A 24,238-nucleotide genomic window follows, 5' to 3' on the forward strand; every position below is an offset into this window, starting at 1 on the left:
TGAAATGTTAGGCCAACAGTTCCTGCTGATTTTACAATTCCTTTGGGTTATGTAATACATATCATTTTGCTGATCACAAGCTATAAGGAACAGCATTTTGCTGTATTGACATGACCTAGCCAAGAACAACAAGGAAAAGAAATAGCATTCAAAAAACTGGCAAAATGTTTATGAATTCTAATCCTCTGCACATGAATAAATACATCTGACAAAGTGCAGAGTCTCTCAAAAAGGCCCTTCTTGACCTTTCTAATTTGAGTTCAATTGCATGTTCAGTGTTGAGAAGCCAGAATGGATTCTGCCAGCATTTTAAGCTCAAACTTTGCTACGTTTTGTTGTTTGTAAAAGTGAAATCCCAGATAATAAGTTATAATTGCTCTATTAATCACTTGAAAGGGGGCTTGGAGGAAAGTTGGGATTTGAAATTGCAGTAATTGGCATACGAAAGACTCCTTTTTAACTTTCTTACCTAGAGACTATCACATAAAACTGCTATGAAAACTGTGTGTAGGCACTTTTTAAAATAGTGAGGTGCATGCAATAAGCATTCTATATTATTTTTGAAAGAAATGAAATTTAAACCTTCAATGTAGTCATGATGACCTTTGACCTGCAAAAAGCACCATAAACCAGGCCTTGAATTATAAATTATATTGTCAATGAAAGTGAGAAGAACTCTTTGTTTCTTAAGTTGTTTCAAGTATTACATTTTCATTTCCTTTTTCCAAATGAATTATAATGTACAACACATTTGTATTTTTCTTCCATTTTTCATCTTAGAAATCCTTCTTTTTCTTAGTTTTTCTCCTCTGTGTGAGGATAGATATGACACAATGAAATTTATCTTTCCATGTTTAATATTCCTACCCCATCTGTTAACCTTAAAGCATTTGTGAGAAATCTATATTCTTGTTTATGTCCTTAAGAAACCTTATAGGAAAAAAATACAGAAATACATAGATTTAAATTTTTTCTTTCTTTAGTTCATAATGAACAATTTTAGAATATATTTATGAAATTGAAGATGGTCAACCAAAAGACAAGATGGTGTTTGTTACTAAAACCACTGGGTCAGAATTTCATCCAGTAAATTAGTCAATTAAATAGTCGCTATTAACCAAAAAATCATTTCAGTTATTATTTTCATTTCAGCTATTATTTACATAATTGTTTACATTTTATTTATTTTTATTTTTAAGCATTATCAACACCAATATGTGCAGAGTTAGGATTAGCAATGACTGATACTCCTTTCTTTATCTGATCATTCTTTAAAAAGATTATAAGAGAAATTATTCCATCCTTGGAGGAATAGAGCAGGCCAAAGGCAGATTACAAAAATCCAAAAGAGATACTTTCATTTGAATGGACCTGTTTAAAGAAAGCCACTGAGAGCTATAATTTCCTTCAACATATGCAGAAAAGTAGTTTGCTTTTGTAGCCAGGTTAACATTTCCTTTTGAGCAGGTCAGTCATCTATGAGCCACAATCCATAACCCACTCTGATTTTCTGCACATCTGGTGTAAGCCTTTATAACTCAAATATTAAAGTCTGCTTCTCTGAAATGTTTCTGAAGTATTTAGAATCAAATACTTTATTGGAGAATGTACATGACCTTGTAAGACAATAACTATCTAGTAGTCAAGCTGAGTGCCCAGCGTTAACTGATAAAATACTTATTTTCAGTACTTATTTTCACTCCTTTATTGACCTTTATTGATACACAACACACACACACACACACACACACACACACACACAGAATGCAATATCCTAGTTGACATTATTGACTCACAAACATCAGACTACTTAGAAAATCTTTGATACCTTGAATTATATGCAATCTGAAACAGCAATCCATTGTTGATATTAATCATTAGATAATTGCACCTATTGTGTAACTGTGCATTCTAAAATATACCACAAAATTATGTATTTGAACAGCGCCTACATTTTTTCCAATATTGTTAAAATTAAAAACATTCTTCAATAAATAGTTCAAAATAATCATGTTAAAGCACTGTTAGTTTGTAACATAATGATGACAATAAAAATTATGTGAAAAAGAGGAGTTTTTCCCCCCATAACTCCACAGGCACAGATAGGAGTTACCATTAAAAAATAGAACGTACAAGGCCACATGCCCATTGAAGTTTGAAGCCAATCTGGGCAGAAAAGTTTATGAAGCTCTTTTTTTGCCTATTTATTTATTTATTTTATTACTTATTTATTTATTGTCGGTCGTGGGGCCTACACTCTGGGCCTAGTGCTGTCCCTCAGCTCTTCAGCTCAAGACTGGTGCTCTACCACTTGAGCCACAGCACCACTTCCAGCTTTTTCTGCTTATGTGGTGCTGAGGAATCAAACCCAGGGCCTCATGCATGCAAGGCAAGCACTCTACCACTGAGCCACCTTCCCAGCCCCTGTTTTATTTTATTTTTATTTAGCTTTTTTTAAATGTCAAGGTGATGTACAGAGGGGTTACAGTTACATAACTAAGGTAATAAGTACATTTCTTGTCAAACTTGTTACCTCTTCCTTCATTTTTCTCCTACTTTCCCTCCCTCCAACCCCTCATCTAAGTTGTACAGATCATTTCCAACGTATTGTCTTGTGTATGTCGCTGTTGTATTAGTTCACCCTTGTCCTTCCTCTCACCATTCTGTTGCTCCCCTTCCTTTCCCTAATTCAAATAAATGTATATATAATACCAGGGTACCAAAATCAAATACAGTGACAACAGGGATATCCTACAGGGGAAAGAACATACAAAAGAAACACAAAGATCAGCTAACTGCCACAAAGCCAGACGTGGAGCTGTGTTTCAAGAGGTTTTATTTTTCTGAACAATCCTATAGGATTGTTAAGATTAATTTCAAACAAATAATTCGGTACAAATTTGATTGGGTCAGTAGATTAAACATTCTTACCCCCACTTCACTTTCCCCATGCAAAGATTTTTTTCTGTCACTTTTGAGCTGTGTAAATAATGTGATTAAAAGGAGTATTCATTAATTCTGTACATGGTACAATATTATTGCTCATAACAAGATAGCCTATAAATCACTCTTATTTTTCAGGCTTACCTACTTGCTGAATGGTAAGAAGAGGACTGAACTTTCTGAATGCTTGGACTAAAGAAAACAATTTAACATCTGCATTCATACACCATGGTCCTTTCCCCCTGATCTTTTGTACTTTTAGATTTTTACCTCATTTCCTAGAAGGGCATTTACGCAGGCTTCTGATGCATCACAGATGGCTGTGAGGTCGTGTCCTCCTTCCAGAGCCAGCGCCACACGCCCATGGGCCAATGTCATCAATTGCTTCGTCAAGTGACCAAAGCCTACCGTAATGCAAAGAGAACATTTCAAAGTATTAAATGAAGAGAAACCAACCCACTAGAACCTAACCCTGAGCATTCGTTTTCCTGTGTATGTTTTTCTCTCAGCACTTTATGGTGCTAACTCACCTAACAACCACCACTGTATGGGGGTAGCTCTTGTTATCATCTTTATTTTACAGAGGAAAGAACTAAAGTCCAAAACCTACATTTAAGAAGCATCCCCAATGAGACTTGTACCATTTAATATCGCTTCTCACCAGTAGGCAGTAGGACATAATACATTCTGTATGCATCTGGATGAAAAACTTGAATATTACTCCGCTAGCATTATCAAGGCAAACTATGCTATTTGCTTAACACAGGTTAGCTCCAGATGCTTTATTATTACATTAGATTTTTACAGATGTTCTTTTATTACAAAACATTTAATCAATGCAAAAAACATAAATAACATCTCTCTACATATTACAAAGTATAACAGCATGCTGAACACCTGCTCACTCATCTTCTATCTTAAGGAAAATAATATTAGCAATTCTGTTGAAACTCCCTATCTGCCTTTCTTGGATAGTCTGTGGAAAAATCTGGATCCTCAGTTTATGTTGTAACTCTATTGCTTTCTTTTGCTTGAATTTGCTTGTTTTTAAACTTCATAGAACCGCTTTCATGCTTTTTAAAAACTTGTTCTTCCCATGCATTTCATTAGCTCATATGTGCTGATGCATGTAGCTATACTACTTTACTATTTGGTAAGCCAATTTATATCTATAGAATTTATGTCCATAGAATTTATTTGCTCATCCTTCTATTGACAGATACCCACTTATATTGTTGTAATTATTGTTACAAAAATTCTAGTTCCTTTGTTATTATAAACAATGTCGTCATGAATATTCTTAAAGAAGTCTTCTGGTGCACATATGCAAGGCTGGTCTGAAATTGTTGAGTTAAAAATTTGTTAAATAATGCCAGATTATTTCCAAAAGGCTATTACCAAACCCCTTCACTTAGAAGTAGTGTAAATAAGAATTCCAGTTTAGTCACATCCTTGCCAACATTTGGTGTGATTTGCAAAGTGGGTGGATGAATAATGGCATTTTTAATGGTTTCCTTTAGTATAAGAAAGGGGCATTTTATTTCTAGTGTAAGTGAAGTTTTATTAAATGCTTATAGAATTTGCTTGAATTATCTCTTTAGATGGATTTTTCAACTATAATTTGGTAATATTGTGAGTTACATTAACAAATATTTCTAATGTTAAGCCATCATTGGATTTGTGGGGTGAAATAAGCTTGTTAGTGATATATCATCTTTTTTTAATGCACAGCTGGATTCATTTTATTAATGCTTTGTTTAGGATTTTTTTTGGCCTAAGTTCATGAGTGGGATTAATCTGTAATTTTCCATTCTTATGTTGACTATGTTGAATTTTGATGTAGTGTGGGGCTTTATTTTTCATTAGCTGACCTCTAGAGAATGTTGGACAGATGAATCTTGTAAAACCATTAATGTCTTGTATTCCCTTTGAGGAAGATTTTTAAATATTGATTAGATTCTTTTGGTGATTGTAGGACTATTCATAGTTTCTATATATTACAGAATGGTACCGTTTTAGACTTTTTAACTTAAGTGTTTGGATTTACTAAAAAATTGTTTATTTCCTTTTATCTTACTTTGAAGTTTCAATAACATGGAAGTGGATTTTGTTATTTGAAGTCTTTTCCATTTTTTAAGATACCTTTCATATTTCTTATATGTATTTCAATGTTGCATTATTTTCTTTTGTTCAGACTCAATGTCCACACTTTCTGCTTAACAATGTTATTGATATTTTGATTTCAAGGATTTTATGGTTTAAGTTGAAAATTTCTCTTTTTCTTCTTTTATTTTACAGAAACATGTTATTGACAGGAAAAAGTTGTAAATTTCTATTTGGTTGCATTTCATAGCTTCACAATGATTTTCACAGTGTCATACTCCTTGCTCATGTTTTTTTTATTGCCTTATTTTTATTTATTCTTATATATTTATTTATTATTTTCATTTCTTTCAGAAAAACTACATATTTAAATTCTTTCAAATTAATTTGTTCTCTTTTTGTTGATTTAATCTCATAATTCCATTAACTTATTTGTTTCTCTGTTTTCTGAGATTATATATACTGAGTTCATAATGAATGCTACTTTATATGAGAGACATATGAGAAATATTTTATTTCCAGCTTAGTGAAATGGTCTGTTTATGCTACCTTTTTGCTTCAAAATTGTATGTTGAAATCCAGTCCCTAAGTAAGTGGTATATATTAGTGCAATTAGGCAAAAAATCCTTATAAATGAGTCAATGCCTTTGTAAAAGTAACCCCAGAGAGAGACTTCTTCCTGCCACTGGAAGACAGAAAGACCATCTTTCTTCAATCCAAATAGGGGGCGCCCGCCAAAGCCTGACCATGCTGGGATTCGGACTTCATAACCTACACAAATCTGTAACCTCCCGAAATTCAAGAAATAATTTTCTGTTTCTAAGCCACCGTTCTGTAATGCTTTATTAAAGTAGTCTTAACTGACATAGACACCTGGGCTGAGTGTGATAGCTATCTCTGAAGCTTGGTAAATTGTAATTTGGGTTAAAAAATTACTTTCTAAGGTCCATTTTAAATTCTGAAGGTTTTCAGGAATGTTTATGGGTTTATTTGATGGTTGAAGCTCATACATTGTAAATACGGAATTGAAGAACTGATTACAGACTTTAGTGGAAAACAAATTCATTTTGTTCTACTTCTCTTCCCTTCCATTTTTCCTCTTTCTCTGTATTTCTTCCTGCCTTTCTCTTTTCCTTCCTTCCTTCCTTCCTTCTTTCTTTCTTTCCTTCTTTCCTTTCTTTCCTTCTTTCTTTCTTCCTTCCTTCCTTCCTTCCTTCCTTCCTTCCTTCCTTCCTTCCTTTCTTTCTTTCTTTCTTTCTTTCTGCCCCTTCTTCCCTCCCTCCCTCCCCCTCTCCCTTCCTTCCTTCTTTCTTTCCTTCCTTCCTTCCTTCCTTCCTTCCTTCCTTCCTTCCTTCCTTCCTTCTTTCCTTCCTTTTTACTTCTGGTTTGTTTGTCTGTCTCTCTGTTTTCTTTCTCTTTCTCTCTTCAAAGTTACTTCTATTGTTAGTAATAGCTAAGTTTCTCATTTATTCTTTTCTTTTGAGTTGGGTGTTTGTTATTCTTGTCTTTATTCAGGTAAAGAATAAATTTCCTTCTCCATATTTGTTCCAATTTTCAACTCTCTTTTCTGTACAAAGACACTGTTAATGTTCAAGCCTGGGTCACATGGAAAGTTTGGGATCAGTAGCCACAGTGTCAACAGCTTCAGTTTTTACCCCAACTACATAGAGTGTGAGGATCACTGTCTACTACTGGCCCAGGGAAAAAACGGGAGTCTTTGCCTATAAAAAATAACTAAAGCAGAGAACTGTAAACTTGTGTCTCAAGTGTTAGTGCACTGACCTAACAAGCATGAGGCCTTGAGTTCAAACAACAACAGACAAACAGAACAATCCCCCAACTTTTTGCTTTTTTACATTATCCTGTTAGAAAAGGTATAATCTTATTTTCCCTAATCATATAAAATGTGTAATAGTTCAAACATATGTATATATATACATATTTATTAAGCTGTGAACACCTGAAAAAAATAAACTTAAATACAGAAGCTAATGCTCTGCAAGTAAGATGGTGCTGTTTTCAAGTTTTAGATTTTTCTTAGTTCTCATAGTCTTATGTTTGAAAAGAAAAGAGAGTCTGCAAAGGTTCAGTGAGAACCTACACCTAAACTTAGTTGTTTTCACTTGAGAACAATGACATAATACCATTTTACATTTGGAGTAAACAAAGTGACCCAGCAAGAAACAACAGAGCTGGACTGAGAATGTAGCTTAGTGGTAGAGTGCTTGCCTAGCATGCATGAAGTCCTGGGTTCAATTTCTCAGTACCACATAAACAGAAAAAGCCAGAAATGGTACTGTGGTAGAGTGCTAGCCTTGAGGAACAAAAGCTCAGGGACAGTGCTTAAGCCGTGAGTTCAATACAAAGGACTGGCAAAAAATAAAATAAAATAAAATAAAAAAAGAAGCAACAGGGCTTAAACTTTCAGTTCTAACAGAATGAATTTATTCCCACCACTCTGTAAAGAATTGTAATGGTGATTTTAATTGCTATTTACTACTTAGGTAAAAGCAAAAATAGCTACTTTGTAAATATACTATTTTTTAAAATACTTAAAAATATTCTAGAAAACATTAAAAAAATTGGGTCAACACTGTTTTCTAGCATCTCACTAGTTCTCATTTATCTCAGAGTTCATAGTGCCAAGAATAATCCTTTCCACAGGCCATTTAAGAATGAGACTGACCACACTAAGCTCTACCTTATTACTCAATAACTATAAAAGGAAAGTAAATAATTCAGTTTTGATCCTTATGCTTAGAAAATGTTCTTTGTCTAAGTCAAGATTAATAGCGCATAGTAATTAGTGCTATTCTAAAATGACTAAAAATCATAAAGAGGTACACATTCCTGCTAGTTACATAGATAATTTTCTAGATAGCTTATCCTGTAGCTGAACCAGGGTTAGGATTATAATTTTTAAAATATCATAATAAAACAACAGTATATTCTACGTTTGATACAGTTGCTTCCTAACTTAAAAATACAGTAATCCAAAGTCACTACTGGGAAAATCAAATCACATTAAAAGAGAGAGGGGTGAAGGGAGAGGAAAGAGAGTGAGAACCCAAACTCTGATTTAAGTACACTCTTCCCTTTGGGAATTAGAAAAAAGGTCTCATAAAATACCAAGTTTAGATGGAATAGTAAAAAGTGGAAGGAAAGAGTGGCAGGAAGCTAATCTTTGATCTCCATCCAAATTCCTCTTTCTTTTACCTACAGGGTTTATTTCCATTCACATGTTACCCATGTGATCTCTGCAGTCAGAGAGTACTGCAGCTGAACTTTAGTTATGCATGTGTAAAACACTCAAGTGAGGTAAAAAAAAATGCGATTTCTACAAAGCCCACATATGCCCTCTCTTCCAAACAAAGTAAGCAATTCAAGAATAATCTTCTAGTTTATTACCCCGAGTTCTGCCATGTGCATTACTGTTGTATATTTTTGAAACGTCAGCAGTGCTTGCCAAGTATGGTGAACAATATCAAGGTATTATTTTTCAGGACACAAGAGGTAAGTTTCAGTGGAAGGTGTGTGTGTGTGTGTGTGTGTGTGTGTGTCTGTGTGTGTGTCTGTGTCTGTGTCTGTGTGTCTGTGTGTCTGTGTGTCTGTGTGTGTTTGATTAGTGTGAATTTAGGAGTTTGGTGTTTCATTTGTTGCTTTCTTGGTGCTAGTCCTACGGCTTGAACTCATAGCCGGAGCATTGTCCCTGAACTTTTGTCCTCAGGGCTCTACCACTTTGAGCCAAAGCTCCACTTCTGGGTTTTTAGTCTTTAATTGGAGATAAGAGTCTCGCTGACTTTCCTGCCTGTGCTGGCCGTGAAACACTATCCTCAGATCTGTCTCCTGAATAGCTAGGATTACAGGCATGAGCCACACACACACCTGGGAATTTAGCAGAATTTTTAGCAAGCACAAACTCATGTTACATGTCATCATATTTGCTTCTAGCTTCACAAAAGCAAACAAAAGTTCATCCCATGTATATAAACCTTAGAGCTGAAAACTTACTACAAGGATCTTGGTCAAAGGAGTTGGACAGAGTGCTATATGTGAGGGTGCTGGTAAACTAAGTGATCACATGAGAAAACATGTCCTTACAATGTGGGCTCTCATGGGCACTGCATATGGAGATGGAACTAAGTGTACAATTTTCACATTTACCTGTGATTTAATAACTTTGAGGAGGCTGGGAAGGTAGCTCAGTGGTAGAGTGCTTGCCTTGCATGCAGGAGGCTCTGGGTTCCATTCCTCAGCACCACATAGATAGAAAAGGCTGGAAGTGGCACTGTTGCTCAAGCAGTAGAGCATTAGCTGAAGAGCTGAGGGACAGCGCCCAGGCCCAAAGTTCAAGCCCACAACTGACCAAAAATAACACAAACTTTGAGGAGTATATTGCTTAGAGAAGAACCTGTTTACCCAGGAAAACAGAGGTTAGTGACTGGCACTAAGATGCCTGACGATCAGTCTTGAGAGTTGCTCCTCTTACCTTCGTTTATTACCACTGAATAATGAAGGAAGTACTTTTATCAGAAAGAGCTTTGGTACTTTATTTCTTTTGAAGGTAATCTTGTAGACTAAGGCATTAGGAAAATACTATCACTATTAAACAACCCACTGTCCCTGGATGTATTACAGACTTCTTAGCATGAAATCATAATCATAAGAAGGATGTCACATTGTAATAAATCATTTCTCTCTCTTTTTTGGGGGGGGTCCGGTCGTGGGGCCTGAACTCTAGGCCTGGGCGCTGTCCCTCAGCTCTTCAGCTCAAGGCTAGCGCTCTACCACCTGAGCCACAGCGCCACTTCTGGCTTTTTTCTTTTTGCTTATGTGGTGCTGAGGAATCGAACCCAGGGCCTCAGGCATGCAAGGCAAGCGCTCTACCACTGAGCTACCTTCCCAGCCCTATAAATCATTTCTCTTCACAACCATCTACACATAACTTCTCCCATAACTATCAAGAGTGAAACATCATGGCAGACAAAAATGGTTCAATTGTCATCCTCTGTTCGGTTGTGTTAATCTACTAGATGTAATTTTCTTTGATGGCTTATAAAAAGAAGAGTATCAGTAAGTTACCAATTTCTTGATTTTCTGATAATCTATAGGTTTTAGCTTCTGTCTGAGAAGTCATATGGTTTCAGTATTTTTTAATAGTTCAGAAAAGCTTCTCTAGGAAGATTAAACCTTAGATATGCAGTTAGCAACTAAGTCATAGAATATCACTTGTGTGTGTGTGTGCATGTGTGTGTGTGTGTGTGTGTGTGTGTGTGTGTGTGTGTGTGTGTGTGTGTGCAAGAACTAGAGAATGAAATGAGGGCCTGGCTGCTGTCCCTGTGCTTTTTTGCTCAGGACTAGTGTTCTGTCACTTGAGCCACAACTCCACTTGTGGCTTTTTGGTTGTTAATTGAAGATAAGAATCTCATGGACTTTCCTTCTGGACTGGCTTTGAACTATGATTTTCAGATCTTAGCTTCTTGAGTAGCAAGGATTATAGGCATGAGCTACTGGCGCCTGGTTAGGATTTTTTGTTGTTGTTGCTATGTAATTGCTAGTAGTATTGGCAGTAGATATGCAGTCAAACATGAGGGAATTCTATGGTAGTTTGAAGAAGAAATTTCTTTAACTTTCTATTCAGTTCCAGTTACCCTTGCTCTACCTTGCATTAAAATAAATCAGACGTCCAGATTTAACTGCTTAGTAAAGAAATAATGGCACAAAGTGATTGTTCAAATAGGTTGCTTTGCTTCTTTTACCTTCTTTTAACTTGGCTGACATCAGCCTCCCAATCACTACAAGGTCTTCTACTGTTATTTTCTGTGTCTGTCAAGGAAACTTTAAGTAGACAACAAAAAATGAAACAGGCAATCTCCACCCTCACATTGCTACTCAGTAGAGATCGGTAACACAATATTCTGTCTCTCTTTTTATTTTTTAAACTAGTACTTCTTCATTTTTATCTTAAAACATTTTTAAAATTTTACTTAAAAATGTATTGTTAGCATATAGTACTTGCAGAGGGTGGTCATTGTGATATTTCCATGTGTATTTACCATATATCATCATTAGACTCACCCCTTCATTATTCTCCCTAAAGTTCTCCTTTTCTTAGTGCAGTTCCAACAAGCTTCATTGTTCTATTTTTATACATGGATGTAAAGTACATATCCACTCTGACTCCTCTCCTGCTCTACACCTCTGGGAGCCACCCCTGGACAGGACCTGTTTGACATTCCTGTCATTCACATTTTAAAGTCTATATTAATTGTTCAAAGGGGTTTCACTGGGGTGTTTTACCCCTGTGTATTATATTTTAATCTGACTGACCTTCTATTAGTCTCTTTTTCCATGCTCCTACCTTTATTATTCAATAGCATCCAGTGAGTTTTGCTCTGTGTTCTTTATACACTGATGCAGTGTATTTTGATTCCATCCTGTGTCATCTTGTTTTCTTCTCCTTCATCTTCCTAATGCATTCAAGCAATATTAGGAATATCCTATCTCTCTCCTCTTTCTTTTTAAATATGTGTTTGAATATGTATGTATTTATGTATATATTTATCTCAGGTCTTGTCTACATATAGGAGAAGACATGTAACGAAATGTCTCTTTTGAAACACTGCACTTGATAATTTATGCTGATTTCTGCTGTCTTTGTACCTCTGTCTTCTTTGGCTACCAAGTCTCTATGTCACCGTGCCCATTTACTAACAGATTAGTTTCATGGAAGCCTGAAAAGTTTGGGAAGATTTCATTTGCAGATTCAAAGCTGTAAGGAGAAAAAGAGTCACATACTTTTGCCCCACTTGAATTTGAACTTTAGTTTCATGTATCCACTGACATATTTGTCTTTAGTTATATCAGTAAAGGATTTTTTAAAAATTTTGTTTTGTTGTTTGAAGAATGTTAGAGCAGTGAAGTCTTACTACAAAGACTATAGCCATTCTCCTCTTTAGCCTCTTTGGCTGTTAAGTTACCCCATAGTTCTTTAGAAAAATATAGTCCAACTCAGTCGAGGGAGAAGCTTGGGCAGCATGTGGCGGTCTCATGTATTGCCAGGCTTTCCAGCAGGACTTCAAAGCTGAATCAGATTGTTGCAGATGGGAGGAATGCTTTCCACAGAAATACCTTTTTAAGACTCATGGTGCTGTAATTCATATGGTAGGCACTTGTGATTCATTCCTGATGATGTTGAGATCATTTAACTCACAAAACCATTGTCGCTACCATAAAATCCCTTTCATCTATAGCCAAAAGGGTTTATTTCATGCAAATGAAAAATTTTCATTATAGTATCACCTTAATAATGGGCAAAGATATATTTTTTTTTCTGGCCATGCTTAAAATGTAAATTTATGGACGTATTCTGAAGATTCATTTCATGTTAAGACCTTTATGTATTTGATGTCCCAGGATTCTTTCCAAGTTCATTGAAACCGGAAATCAATTTTAGAAGAAATATGGAGATTATTATCATTAAATCTCTCAGTCAGCTTATTGTAAGCTGCCCTGTAAATGATGCACATGTTTTAAGGAAGGCACTTCCAACCACAGTAAAAATCTTTCCACTCTTCTCATCAGTGATGTTTTGCCAGGTAAGTTGATGTTCTCAACACATTTTGAGAGGAAAGGAATATTTGCTTTGTGTTCTAAACAAAGTCTGAAATGCTGGAATGCTTTAGTGTTGTTATTGAAAAAAAATAAAATGTACCCTGGAGTATTCTTAAGAAGAAAAATGACAAAAGATTGGTCTTAAAATATCACAACAACTATACATCAATTGGTAAAACCAACTGCAAATCAACTATAATTTACTAAATACCTACAATGTTTCAAAGTTTTATATATTTCCATTGGATAGGGGATAATACAAATTCTCTTAGCCTCAATTATCATGTAGCTATTATTTATTATATTATTTCACAGATTTGAAGTGAATGCTTAGTCATAAAAAGCCAATATAAATGCTAAACACAGTATATGGTACAAAGTCTAGCATATAACAAGTATTTGATATTTACAGTTTTAATAAAATTTTTATTGATGAATTTTAAAGAATTTCAAGATTTTAAGAGTATATATTTGAATTATTTCTCTCTCTTTCTCTGTCTCCTTGTCTCTGCCTTCATCTCCCTCTATCTCTTTTTTCTCTGTCTCGGTCTGTCTGTCTGTCTCTCTCACACTTTTCTCTGTCTCTGTCTCTCTCTGTCTCTCTCTGTCTCTCTCTGTCTCTCTCTGTCTCTCTGTCTCTGTCTCTGTCTCTGTCTCTCTCTCTCTCTCTCTCTCTCTCTCTCTCTCTCTCTCTCTCTCTCTCTCTCTCTCTCTCTCTCTCTCTCTCTGCATGTATTAGTATAGAGGCTTGAACTCAGGGCCAAGTCACTGTCCCCTAGCTTTATTCACTCAAGGTTAGCATTCTACCACTAGAGCCACTTTTTGCTGATAAGATAACAATCTGTGAGATAAGAATCTCACAGGCTTTCTTGCCTTGGTTGACTCCTGAGTAAGGAGGATTACAGAAATGAGCCATCAGTGCCCAGCTCAACTCTTGTATTTTAAGGCTGAGAAAACCAAGACCTGCAAAGATGACTGATCAAGGCAAATAGTTAACAACAACTCAGCTGGAGTATCAAAACCCAAATCTCTGAGGACGTGCATTCCCACTTCCATGATGGTCAACTTATAAATGCTAAGGCTAATCATATATTCAGTTACAATTTCCAGCTCAAAAAGGGCTACTATAAAAGGAATGCCTAGATATCAAATGTTTTTTTAATAAGTAAATAATTGCTTTGGTGTGTTAAGTGTAAATAAACAAGAAGCATATGACTTAAGTTTACCTTAAACTATACAAGTATAAAACCAGGGAGGGGAAAAAAGAATCTCTAGAAAATGTCCAAAAGGACATTATAGGCATAATTCCCTGACATCTTTAACAAAATTGATTTTTGCCAAACCATAACTCCAACTTGATTTGCAAGTTGCTCATTTTTTTACTGCTGTTTTCAATAACACATCCAACACATGGGATCTATTCTTTCATCAATGGTCATGAATAATTGGCCACGTGGAAAGGAAGAAGAACAGATCAGACTCATGCTAAGCATGATGATCCCAATACAGTAGTTAGTATTGCTCAAATGCCCCCTGTATTTCCTGAACACATTTCTAATAATAATTATGGAAATATAAACTATAAGTTTAGCTTCTAAGGAACTGCAATATTAGGAGACATGCACACTGAAAAAACATCATTTATCACATAATTGTTATAAACATAGTGATATAAAGGCTAATACATGACGAATAAAAATCTGCTTAGAGGAGATTGAGGTGACTGAAGATACAGACTTAAATTTTTATGTTGGTAAACCTTTGCTTTAGCTCTTCATTTCTGACATAAGAATAGTAATCTTGATTAGTTTACCTGACATAACATATAAAACACATTCACTGAATTCGTGACCCATGAGGAATATTGATTACTATCATTGCCTCATCCCAGCCCATTGACCCTGTTGTGGTTACAAAACTTTACTAGATGAGTAGACAACATCCTCTAAATGGCATCATTATTTTAATTTATTTTGTTTTGTTTTTAGTAAAACTAGCTCTAGAATCACTCGATTCTATCAACATAGGACCTACACTGTAGTTACTAAAGCACAAAATGGAGAGCAGAAAGAAACACCAATCTTACTCTTTCAACTTCATTTCACGAAGATAAATTGTCAAGAATTGATTAATATCTTCATGTCAAAAGTATAGTTTTTGTCAAAGCTGGTGCTCAGTATATACTTGTTGAAAGAATTAGATTTATTCAAGTTTACGTGACTCCATTTCTAATGGGTACTTCAACAGTCAGAAATCTCACTCTGATTGCCAGTGGCACCTGTCCTTGTATTATTCCTCTCTCTCTCTCTCCCTCTCCCTTTCTCTCTCCCTCTCCCTCTCTCTCTTTCTCCTTCCTCTCTCTCATGTACATCTATTCTGTGGCTTGAACTCAGGGCATGGGCACTTTCCTTGAGCTTTTGTTCTTTTTTGTCTGTTGTGGGGCTTGAACTCTGGGCTTGGTCACTGTCCTTCAGCTCTTCAGCTCAAGGCGAGTGCTCTACTGCTTGAGCCACAGCACTTCCAGTTTTCTAGTGGTTTATTGGAGATAAGAGTCTCACGGACTTTCCTGCTGGGCCTGGCTTTGAACCATGATCCTCAGATCTCAGCCTCCTGAGTAGCTAGGATCACTGGTATAAGTCGCTAGTGGGCTGCTATTCTCCTCTTTTGTTAATATGTGCAGCACTTGTGAATGAGTTAGTGCTTCAATGAGTAGCCAATGTATTTTTCAATTGAGTTTTAAGTAAATCAGAATGGTACGTGGAAGAAGAATAATCTAATCATACTAGCAACCTATTTGCTCACAAAGTTCCTAATGAAGGAATTCGGTGGTTTCTAACCACTAAGGGATCGATCCTCTTGGGTGGACAGTTATAAGAACTTAAATTTTACACAGCAATCTGAAAGAGCTCAGAAATCAGTGTTCCCCAGGACCTTCAAACGAAAGATCTAATCTGTCCAATAGCTCCATGCTCCATTTGTGAAACCTGAGGCTGAGAACACTGTGGAGTCTACACAGACATGTAACCTACAGAACCCTGAGGTGAAAACCAGCAGTGTTATAAACTGCTAAACTTTATTAATTTCCTTTTTATACTAGTGATCTAAAATAAAATAGTATTATAATTATGTTTGTGAAATAATTTTGGAAAGTTACCATAAGTATAGTTACAAGATTTAGTGATTCTACACTGTTTGTGACTCTAAAATGTGTGTCTTAGGCTTTATGTGTGTATGTGATATATATATATATATATATATATATATATATATATATATAATACCTTAATTTTATTTTTCAATAGTAAAGATTAATCATAGGGCTTCACACTTGCTAAGCAAATACTAGGTCTGGACACATTCCACAGCAGTATAGTGCCTGTGTGGCAAACACTCTGTCATTGGAACCATGCCCCCTAGCCCAAGACATTTCTTTCATTTGATTCTTTGTTGAATTCATGAAGAACTACAAAAAATATTGTATCTAATTTTCTGCCATCGAGTCAATAGGTAAGGCTGTTAAATAATTTTGTTAATGTTACACAAATAGTACTAGGGTCAGGATTTACTTTAGTCTGACTTTAGAGTAAGACTTATTATCCAGTGTACATAGTACCTCTTGAAAATAAGTGAGAAGAAGCCCCAAATCTAATTTAAAAAGAAACTTATACACCCAAGTATTTGCTATATTATAAAACAAGCACTGCTTGGGTTCATTTATTCTATTTCCCACTTAGGAGTCAAGGGTCTGGATGCTTAAGTATAAGACAGACACTTTTGAATAATGAAGCTTATTCAGTGTGGTTTGGTAATTGGATTGTTGAATGAAGGAGTATAATGGAGGTGTGTGTCTGATTAAGGTGCATTGTATGCTTATGTGGACATGTCCAAATGTCATTCCCTTGCACAACTACTTGATGCTAATGAAAATATGTGATGGAAAAGGACAGACACCCTGACAATGCACGTACAAACTAACTGTTGACTTGGGGAATCAGTGGTTTGATGGGAGAAAATATAATTCAATGAGTTTTCAGTTGTGATGAGACACGGTAAATCCAATCAGTGCTGCTCATTCCTCCCAGACTCCAAACCAAAGCCAAACTGTAAAGGTTCTTGGGGAAAAAGAACTCCAACACATCACTCCTTAATTACTATGAGTTCACGCAGATTAAGAGACTATTCTCAGGCAGAGCCATGTAGAACTCTGAACTGTTCTAAAAAAAAGGGCCCTTTAAATTGAGATACCACAGGCTCTAGACAATTAGATGCTGCCAAACTTTTCTAACTAATGTTCCTTGTTCTCAGTAAAGTTGTAGATGGCTATGACAGTGTGCCATGTTGAAAAACTTGATCTCAAGATAGGAAAGTTTTCTAGAAAGAAACCACTAGAGTCTTATTCTAGAAGAGTGAACGCAACACACCAACATGCCAACAGACCGGCTCCCACATTCTGCCTTACCCACATCCACTCTGAACTCAGGTAGAATGATTTATACAGTCTGGAAATACTGCAATCCAATTGTAATTCATTGTTCCGAGCTATATATATATATTTTCTTATATCTTATTTCATATATATGCTCTCTCTCTTTCCTTCACATTAATGAACACTCTATGAAGTTAACTTCAAGGGTACCAAGATGATTTTCACCTAGCTGTGTATATCCAGTGCTTAGAGCATTGCTGGAAAATGCCAGTAAGTGTTAACTAAATTACTGAGAAATAAATAATTGAGAAGATGGAAGCAGACTTTACAGAACTAGCTGTCTGTGCAGTAACATCTAATATTCACACATGGAATTTACCACCTGGGAGGTTCTGTGCTAAATATTTTATAATTTATTGAATGCTTAAATACATGTCTTTCTTGTTTTATGGGTGAAAAATCAGACAAGTTAAATACATTGTTGGAAATCAAAGTCCAGAGGTAGGATTTAACATCTCTTGCTCACTCTGGAGTGTTCATAATTACTAGTGCTTGTAGTTATACTAAAGGAAAACGATTTTTGGAGGGAAGCACATTTTAGAAAAATCAAGTAAAGAAAATCATGAGAAAATGATAGATTTTATGATGGGTCTTCCATACAATCGACTCTTTGCCTTTCTTCTTTTTTTCTTATTTTATTTTATTTAAATTTATCCATTTTTTGAATTATGGAAGGTTTACAGGGGGGTTACAATTCCACATGCCTATCTGAGTTTTCAGTGTTTCCTGTCCAGTTACCCTTCCATCATTTCCCCTATCTTATCTATTCCTTCCCCCTTGACTCGTTTCATATTTCTTCCAGGATGTTTTTAAAAGATGCTGTGGGAGCAGATGTAGAAAATCTTTCCCAAAAATTCAGAGTAGAGGATAAGGGATAAAGAGTATAGTATGAAGAAGCTCAATCCAATGAAATATAGTATACCAAAATGAAAAATCGAGCCCTTCTTGTCTCTGTTCGATGCCATGAAACCTATAAGGCATTTCACTTATTTGCATTGAGTGAAACTAAAATACCATGACTTTACCATAACTCAGTAAAATAACTGGAGGAGATCAATCATTTAAGAAGATACTCCTAGGTACACAGGAGGCTGAGATCTGAAGATTTTGTTTCAAAGTCAGCCCAGGCAGAAAAGTTCATGAAACACACATTTCCAATTAGCAACCAACAGGCTGGAAGTGGAGCTGTTGCTCAAGTGGCAGCCTTGAACACAAAAGTTCAGGAACAGCACCCAGACTCTGACATTTAAAAAAAGAAAGGAAAAAAAGCCCTGTTTTCACTGTATTTGATGTTGGTGTAATTTGTTGAGGGGAAGGGAAAAACAAATTGTTTAAATAGGGATACAGGTGGACCCATTGCAACAATGAGATGTACAAGACATTATGTCGATAAACAAACTTTACAACTTTGGTGGGATGGGGGGTAGATGGGAGGGCAGGGATGGTAAGGGGAAACAAAGGAGAAGGCAACAATGCTTGATAAGAAATGTACTCATTACCTTGCTCATGTAATTGTAACCCCTCTGTATGGTATTTTCACAATAAAAAACTTACTACTAATAAAAAAGAACAAAAAAGAAAAAGAAGATAATTGTTGAGCCACTTACCTTATGGCCCAGAAACTGCTGAATAATGAAGAGAGTCTATGGCCAAGCAAAGCTGATCCCTACCTTACAATTTACAAACTAATATTATTGAGTCAATAGAACCAAGCACCAATCACTACTAAGTGGCTTAATCACTACTAAGGAATTTGACTTGCCTAAGCACCTAGATCAGACAATGATTAAGCTGCAATAAAACAAGAATGAAAAACAAAGAACCACCTGAGTCAGTCTGAGTCAGTGAGCTACAGTGCCTGTCCTCAAAACAGTACAACTCCAACTGAATTCAAAAGATTCCGAAGCCCAAGTTTAATGTGTTGGAGTTGCAGACCCTGAAAAACAATCCTTGCCATTCATAGACATCTTACTCAATTTTAACTATTACTCACAAAACACCAATTATTAGGGAAAATAGTCCACTTTGACCATTTTTGAAAAGAAAATATACCATCTCCCCTCTCCCCCCCCAAAAAATTTATTTTTTTTCAAGCTGATTCTTGGATCTAAGCTTGTATTTCAACCCTCGCTTTACTTGAAGGTAAAGTTCATGGTGGCACCCCTAAATCCAACTCAGATATGGATGATAATGGCAAAATTGTTACTACCAATTTCCAGAAAATGGATCCATTCTTTTTCTCTCTTCCTCATAAAGACTTCATAACTAATCATTGTGTTTTTTCAGAATTGATATTTCAACCACAACCATATACTGATTCTACAATATACTGATCCTACCTCAAAACACTAAAAGTGATTTGATCTTTTCATTGAAAAAAACAAAATAACAAAACTTTAGGACTGAATGTCATTGTGCATATATTGCATAAATATGTGATGAATCATGCCCAGTATGCTGAAGAATCATCAGCGAAAGGTCTTGTGCATGGTATGAAAACAAACTATTCACTTGAAGGAACACGGGGACATATGTCTTGCTGCCAAAAACATTCCTTCCAATTTCATTTCCCAAATGACCTAGGTTTTTAATTTCAAGACCCAAATACCTGATTTTAAAAGATAAATATCTACCCTCTAGGCAACTGGTGATTTCTTATTTTTCCTGCCTTAAAAAGAGGTTCAGAAACTCAAAATTATAGGTTTCAAGCAACCATTTAATTTAGATTAAATTAGACAGCTATTGTATGTTAAGTAAATATAAAATGTCTCTGTATGTATTTGTTAAAGATTAAGAGTTCTGTTATATATGAGTTTCTATTACACATTTGTATTGCTGATTTTTAAAATAAATCATCATTTAATTGAAACACTTAAAGGACATCTGCAAAGGAAAATAGAACATTTAGTGAACCTCCTGAAAGTCTCATAAGCCTACAAGCCCCATCTCCAACATCTTGGCAGAAAATCTGCCATACAAACATGGCCAGAATCCTCCCAACATAATCTGTACACATGCCATTATTCAAATTGCCCATGTGGACAAAACAAAGCCTTTGAATAGATAATTAAAGTGGTTTCTGTTCTGTGAAACGGTTCCCTCTTCACATTAAAAACATCCTCAGATGATAAACTAGTAGAAGTGATTCCTACCTACAATCCCAGCTCCTCAGGAAACAGGAATGAAGTTTGAGTGTAGTTTCAGCAGAAAGTAAGACCCTATTTTAGCAATCAGGTATAGCACATACCAGTCAATCTAGCTACATAGAAAATTGTAGGTAGAAAGATTATAGTTTGAAGCTGGCCCCAGGAAAAAGCAAGAGACCCTACCTGTGAAACAACTAAACCCAAAAATAAAAATAAATAAAAAAATAAGGTATATATGCATGGCTCAAGTCATAAGAGTGCTTGTTTAACAAGTGTAAAGCCCTGAGTTCAAACTCTAGTAACACACTCAAAAAATTAGCAGACAAAATAGAAACTCCCTCACATATACATTAGACATTTCAATGTTAAATTACCATTGCATGAGACAGGACCTGATGCATCATGGCTTTTAGCATTCTTGTTTTCCCACATTACCGAGTTCCTTTGTGAATGACACCTAATATCTAGTTTATAAAACATGAGAGAACTTTTATAAAGGTGCAGGCAGAGTATTTCAGAGAGGATGATGGATTGGTAAGACACTTAAGAATGGTGTCAAGACACCCTGAATGGTGTCAAGACTTAGAGAACTGAATGTTGAGAGAGTCTAGGTTTAGCACAGGAAGATCAAAGATTAAGAGAAGTTGCTAGAACTCTTGGAACTAGCTGGAATACATACCAAGATAATGGAGGAAGAGTAATCTACTGGCCATTCTAGAATTGTTAGAGATGGGAGATTATAGTTATCATTCAAGGAGAGTCTGTAATCATTTTAGGCAACCAAACTTCAACCCAAAGAGGCTCACAGATGATCCAGGCTCAGATTCAAGCTGAAATACAGTAGGAATGCACAGCTGTCTGATCCATTGCTCCATTCTCAGAATGAGAGCTCAGACATTTCCAAACAGTTAGGATTGCACAGTCTGTGTATTAACTGACAGACTCAGAAGATAAAGACTGCAGGAATTTTATTAAGGTGTGACCATCAACACTTTTCTAATCCCAATCACAAAGAGGATATTAACTGTGTGTTTAAAACTGCCTAATTAATCATGGGTGATAAAAGAAATTCAAAGTGAGCGTTAAAGGAATATGGCTTTTATCATAACCCTAGTGTCTCAAAAGAGTTGTATAATACATCATCATAATTTCCAGCCTCAAATGAATTCATTCAAGAGAAATCACTTTTCTTAAGAAACACTCAGATGTTCGCTGCCAGTTGCTTAAATCCTCCCAAAGCATTTGTCCATTCTTATTTCCTAAGAAATGTTAGCTGCTAGAAAATGTTCCAAGTAAAGCAACAGTAAAGAACCAGTATAGCACTAGGGATTCTGAACTTGGATAGCAGTGACCAGCAATTGCAAAGATATTACCAACCAAATTCTAGCTCAGGTTCTGTGATCTGCTGAATAATTGGATTTGCCAATTCCATCTCCAGGCTTTCATTTCTTTAAAGGCCAAAGACAGCTGTTGGACTAAATCAGTCTTTCTTAAAGCAAGTTAGGTTGTAGCTAATCAGAATCCCATGGAACTTAAAATGCAGATTTCTGAGCCTCATCTCAGACTAAGTGGAAAGCTTAATATCTGGGTGAGACTCACATGATTACATTGAAAATAAGTGCTAAGGTCTCTCTGTCTTCTAGATCTGCCATCTGGGTTGAACTTCTCAATGCTTTTCTCCGTGTGTGTGTGTGTGTGTGTGTGTGTGTGTGTGTGTGTGTGTGTGTGTGTGTGTGTGTGTGTGTGTGTGTGTGTGTACTGGGACTTGAACTCAGGGCCTGGTTCTTCAAGGCTGACACTCTACCACTTGAGTCACACCTTCACTTTCAATTTTGTGGTAGTTAATTGAAAAGAACAATCTGACAGGCTTTCCTGCCGGGACTGGCTTTGAACTGAGCTTGAGTAGCTAGGATTACAGACTTGAGCCACTAGCACCTTGCCTTTCTATATTTTTTATAACTTAGTAGTAGCCAACAATTTAAGCCTACTGACAAACAACCAAACCCAAACAAAACTTTAAAAAAGCAAAATTTGATTTGAATAGATCTGAGACAGATTAACAATAAGGACTTAATCTATATTGACTATACTGAAGCAATGGCAGAACTTAATTTTAGAGGACAGGATTTCTAAAAGGAATCAACTTTTCTGGCTTCTGGGAAAGAATGTTGCCAGGAGATATCGGCTTGCTCTTAAGTGTTATCATTTAACACAAAGGAAAAATGAAAGTTCTCATGATAATGCATTCTTTCATTTGGCTGATTCAATTAGACAACTAAATGAATTGTTTTGGGGTCAACTGGTGTTATTCAAAACTATAATCCCTGCTATTGTAGAGACAGATATCAGGAAAATAAAAGCTAAAATGCTAGCCTGGGGGGAACATCTTAAGAAAGAGACACCATCTCAACAGATAAATGAGAATGGTGGTCATGTGTGTAATCCCAGCTTAGTTTGAAGGTGGAGGTAGGAGGTTCACCATCCAAGGCTGGCCTATTGAAAAAAACCCACTAATCTCTATGCAAAAAACAACTAAGGCAAAAGAGGGCTGGGAGCATGGCTCAAATGGTGGAAATCATGCCTAGTAAGCATAAGGTCCTGAGTTCAAATGTTGGTGCCACCAAAAGAAAAAAAATATGTTTCTGGTTGAAATACTGGCTATTTGTGAACATATTATTCAAAAATATATTAATTTGTTAGCAGGGGAGAGACATACTAAGCATAAGATCATGGTTCTTTTGGTGGCTTAATTCAGGGGCAATTTTCAATGATTGTCTGAAAACAGTGTAGAAGTTATGTCTACTTTCAGCATTAAGTGACAGCAACTCTAATTAATTGTATAAACATCTCATTTAAACACATCAGTATGTAGACTGTCTTCGTGAACGGTATTCTGTCACATTTGACCTCCCATGCTTTATGAAATACTCTTTTCAACTGGCCTGTACCATCATTATCTCAGATGTCCCTTTCTATTCCTTCCTTTCCTGATCTAGTTTCCAGGGCTCTCTCTCTCTCTCTCTCTCTCTCTCTCTCTCTCTCTCTCTCTCTCTCTCTCTCTCTCTCTCTCTCTCTCTCTCTTTCTCTCTCTCTCTCTCTCTCTCTCTCTTTCTCTCTCTCTGTCTCTCTGTGTCGTCTCTTTGTCTCTCTCTGTCTCTCTGCCTCTCTCTCTGCCTCTCTGTCTGTCTCTGTCTCCTCTGTCTCTCTCTCTGTCTCTCTCTCTCTTTCTCTCTGTCTCTCTCTCTGTCTCTGTCTCTCTGTCTCTCTCTGTCTCTCTCTGCCTCTCTCTCTGCCTCTCTGTCTCTCTGTCTCTGTCTCTTCTGTCTCTGTCTCTCTCTCTCTCTCTGTCTCTCTGTCTCTCTCTGCCTCTCTGTCTCTCTGTCTCTGTCTCCTCTGTCTCTGTCTCTCTGTCTCTCTCTCTCTTTCTTTTTCTCCCCTGCTGAGCAGTGCAAGTACTGCCAAGAATACACCTTAGCTCTAAACCTCACTCTGAAAGTACTGTCCCTTTGTGAATGACTTCCTGACAATAGCTAAACTATCAGATCTAAACTCTTCATTAGTTCCCACCTTTTCTCTCTTTTTTTTTTTCTAGGTCTTCAATTGCCTGTAGATATTTCTTTGCATGGCCACTAAAAGCTAATGAGACACATCTAAATTATAACCCATTAATCTTCTTCAATTATGACCTCTGCTGTACCTCCTTTGGCCAATAGATCAATGAGACTGATCTGAACATTTGTCTTTGCTAATGACCAATTAGCTTAAAAGACTAAGTGGCACATAAGCTTGAACTAACTACTTGGCATGGCAATCAGGGTTCCAACATGCTGTCATTTTCACACTGGCTTTTCTGAATAGATGTTCCTCTGAAGGAGGCAGTGGATAGGAATGGCTTGTTTTTGTCTCCTCTGCTCTGTGGAGTTTGAATTCCATCTCTCTAACCATC

General features: G+C 36.2%; 1 protein-coding gene across 6 annotated transcripts in view; it reads right to left on the bottom strand.

The window, feature by feature from the left end:
• The window catches only part of Hdac9 (histone deacetylase 9), an 851,473-nt gene that overhangs the window by 53,283 nt on the left and 773,952 nt on the right, over positions 1 to 24,238 (bottom strand). For all 6 annotated transcript variants that reach the window (XM_069996136.1, XM_069996137.1, XM_069996140.1 and 3 more), the window contains one exon: positions 3,214 to 3,347. In XM_069996136.1, coding sequence (XP_069852237.1) covers positions 3,214 to 3,347 — 134 coding nt within the window. The remainder of the gene's footprint in view (positions 1 to 3,213; positions 3,348 to 24,238) is intronic.

The sequence above is a fragment of the Dipodomys merriami genome, unplaced genomic scaffold (genome assembly GCF_024711535.1).
Source record: "Dipodomys merriami isolate MVZ:Mamm:240054 unplaced genomic scaffold, mDipMer1.0.p SCAF_5, whole genome shotgun sequence".
In the NCBI taxonomy this organism is placed as follows: domain Eukaryota; kingdom Metazoa; phylum Chordata; class Mammalia; order Rodentia; family Heteromyidae; genus Dipodomys; species Dipodomys merriami.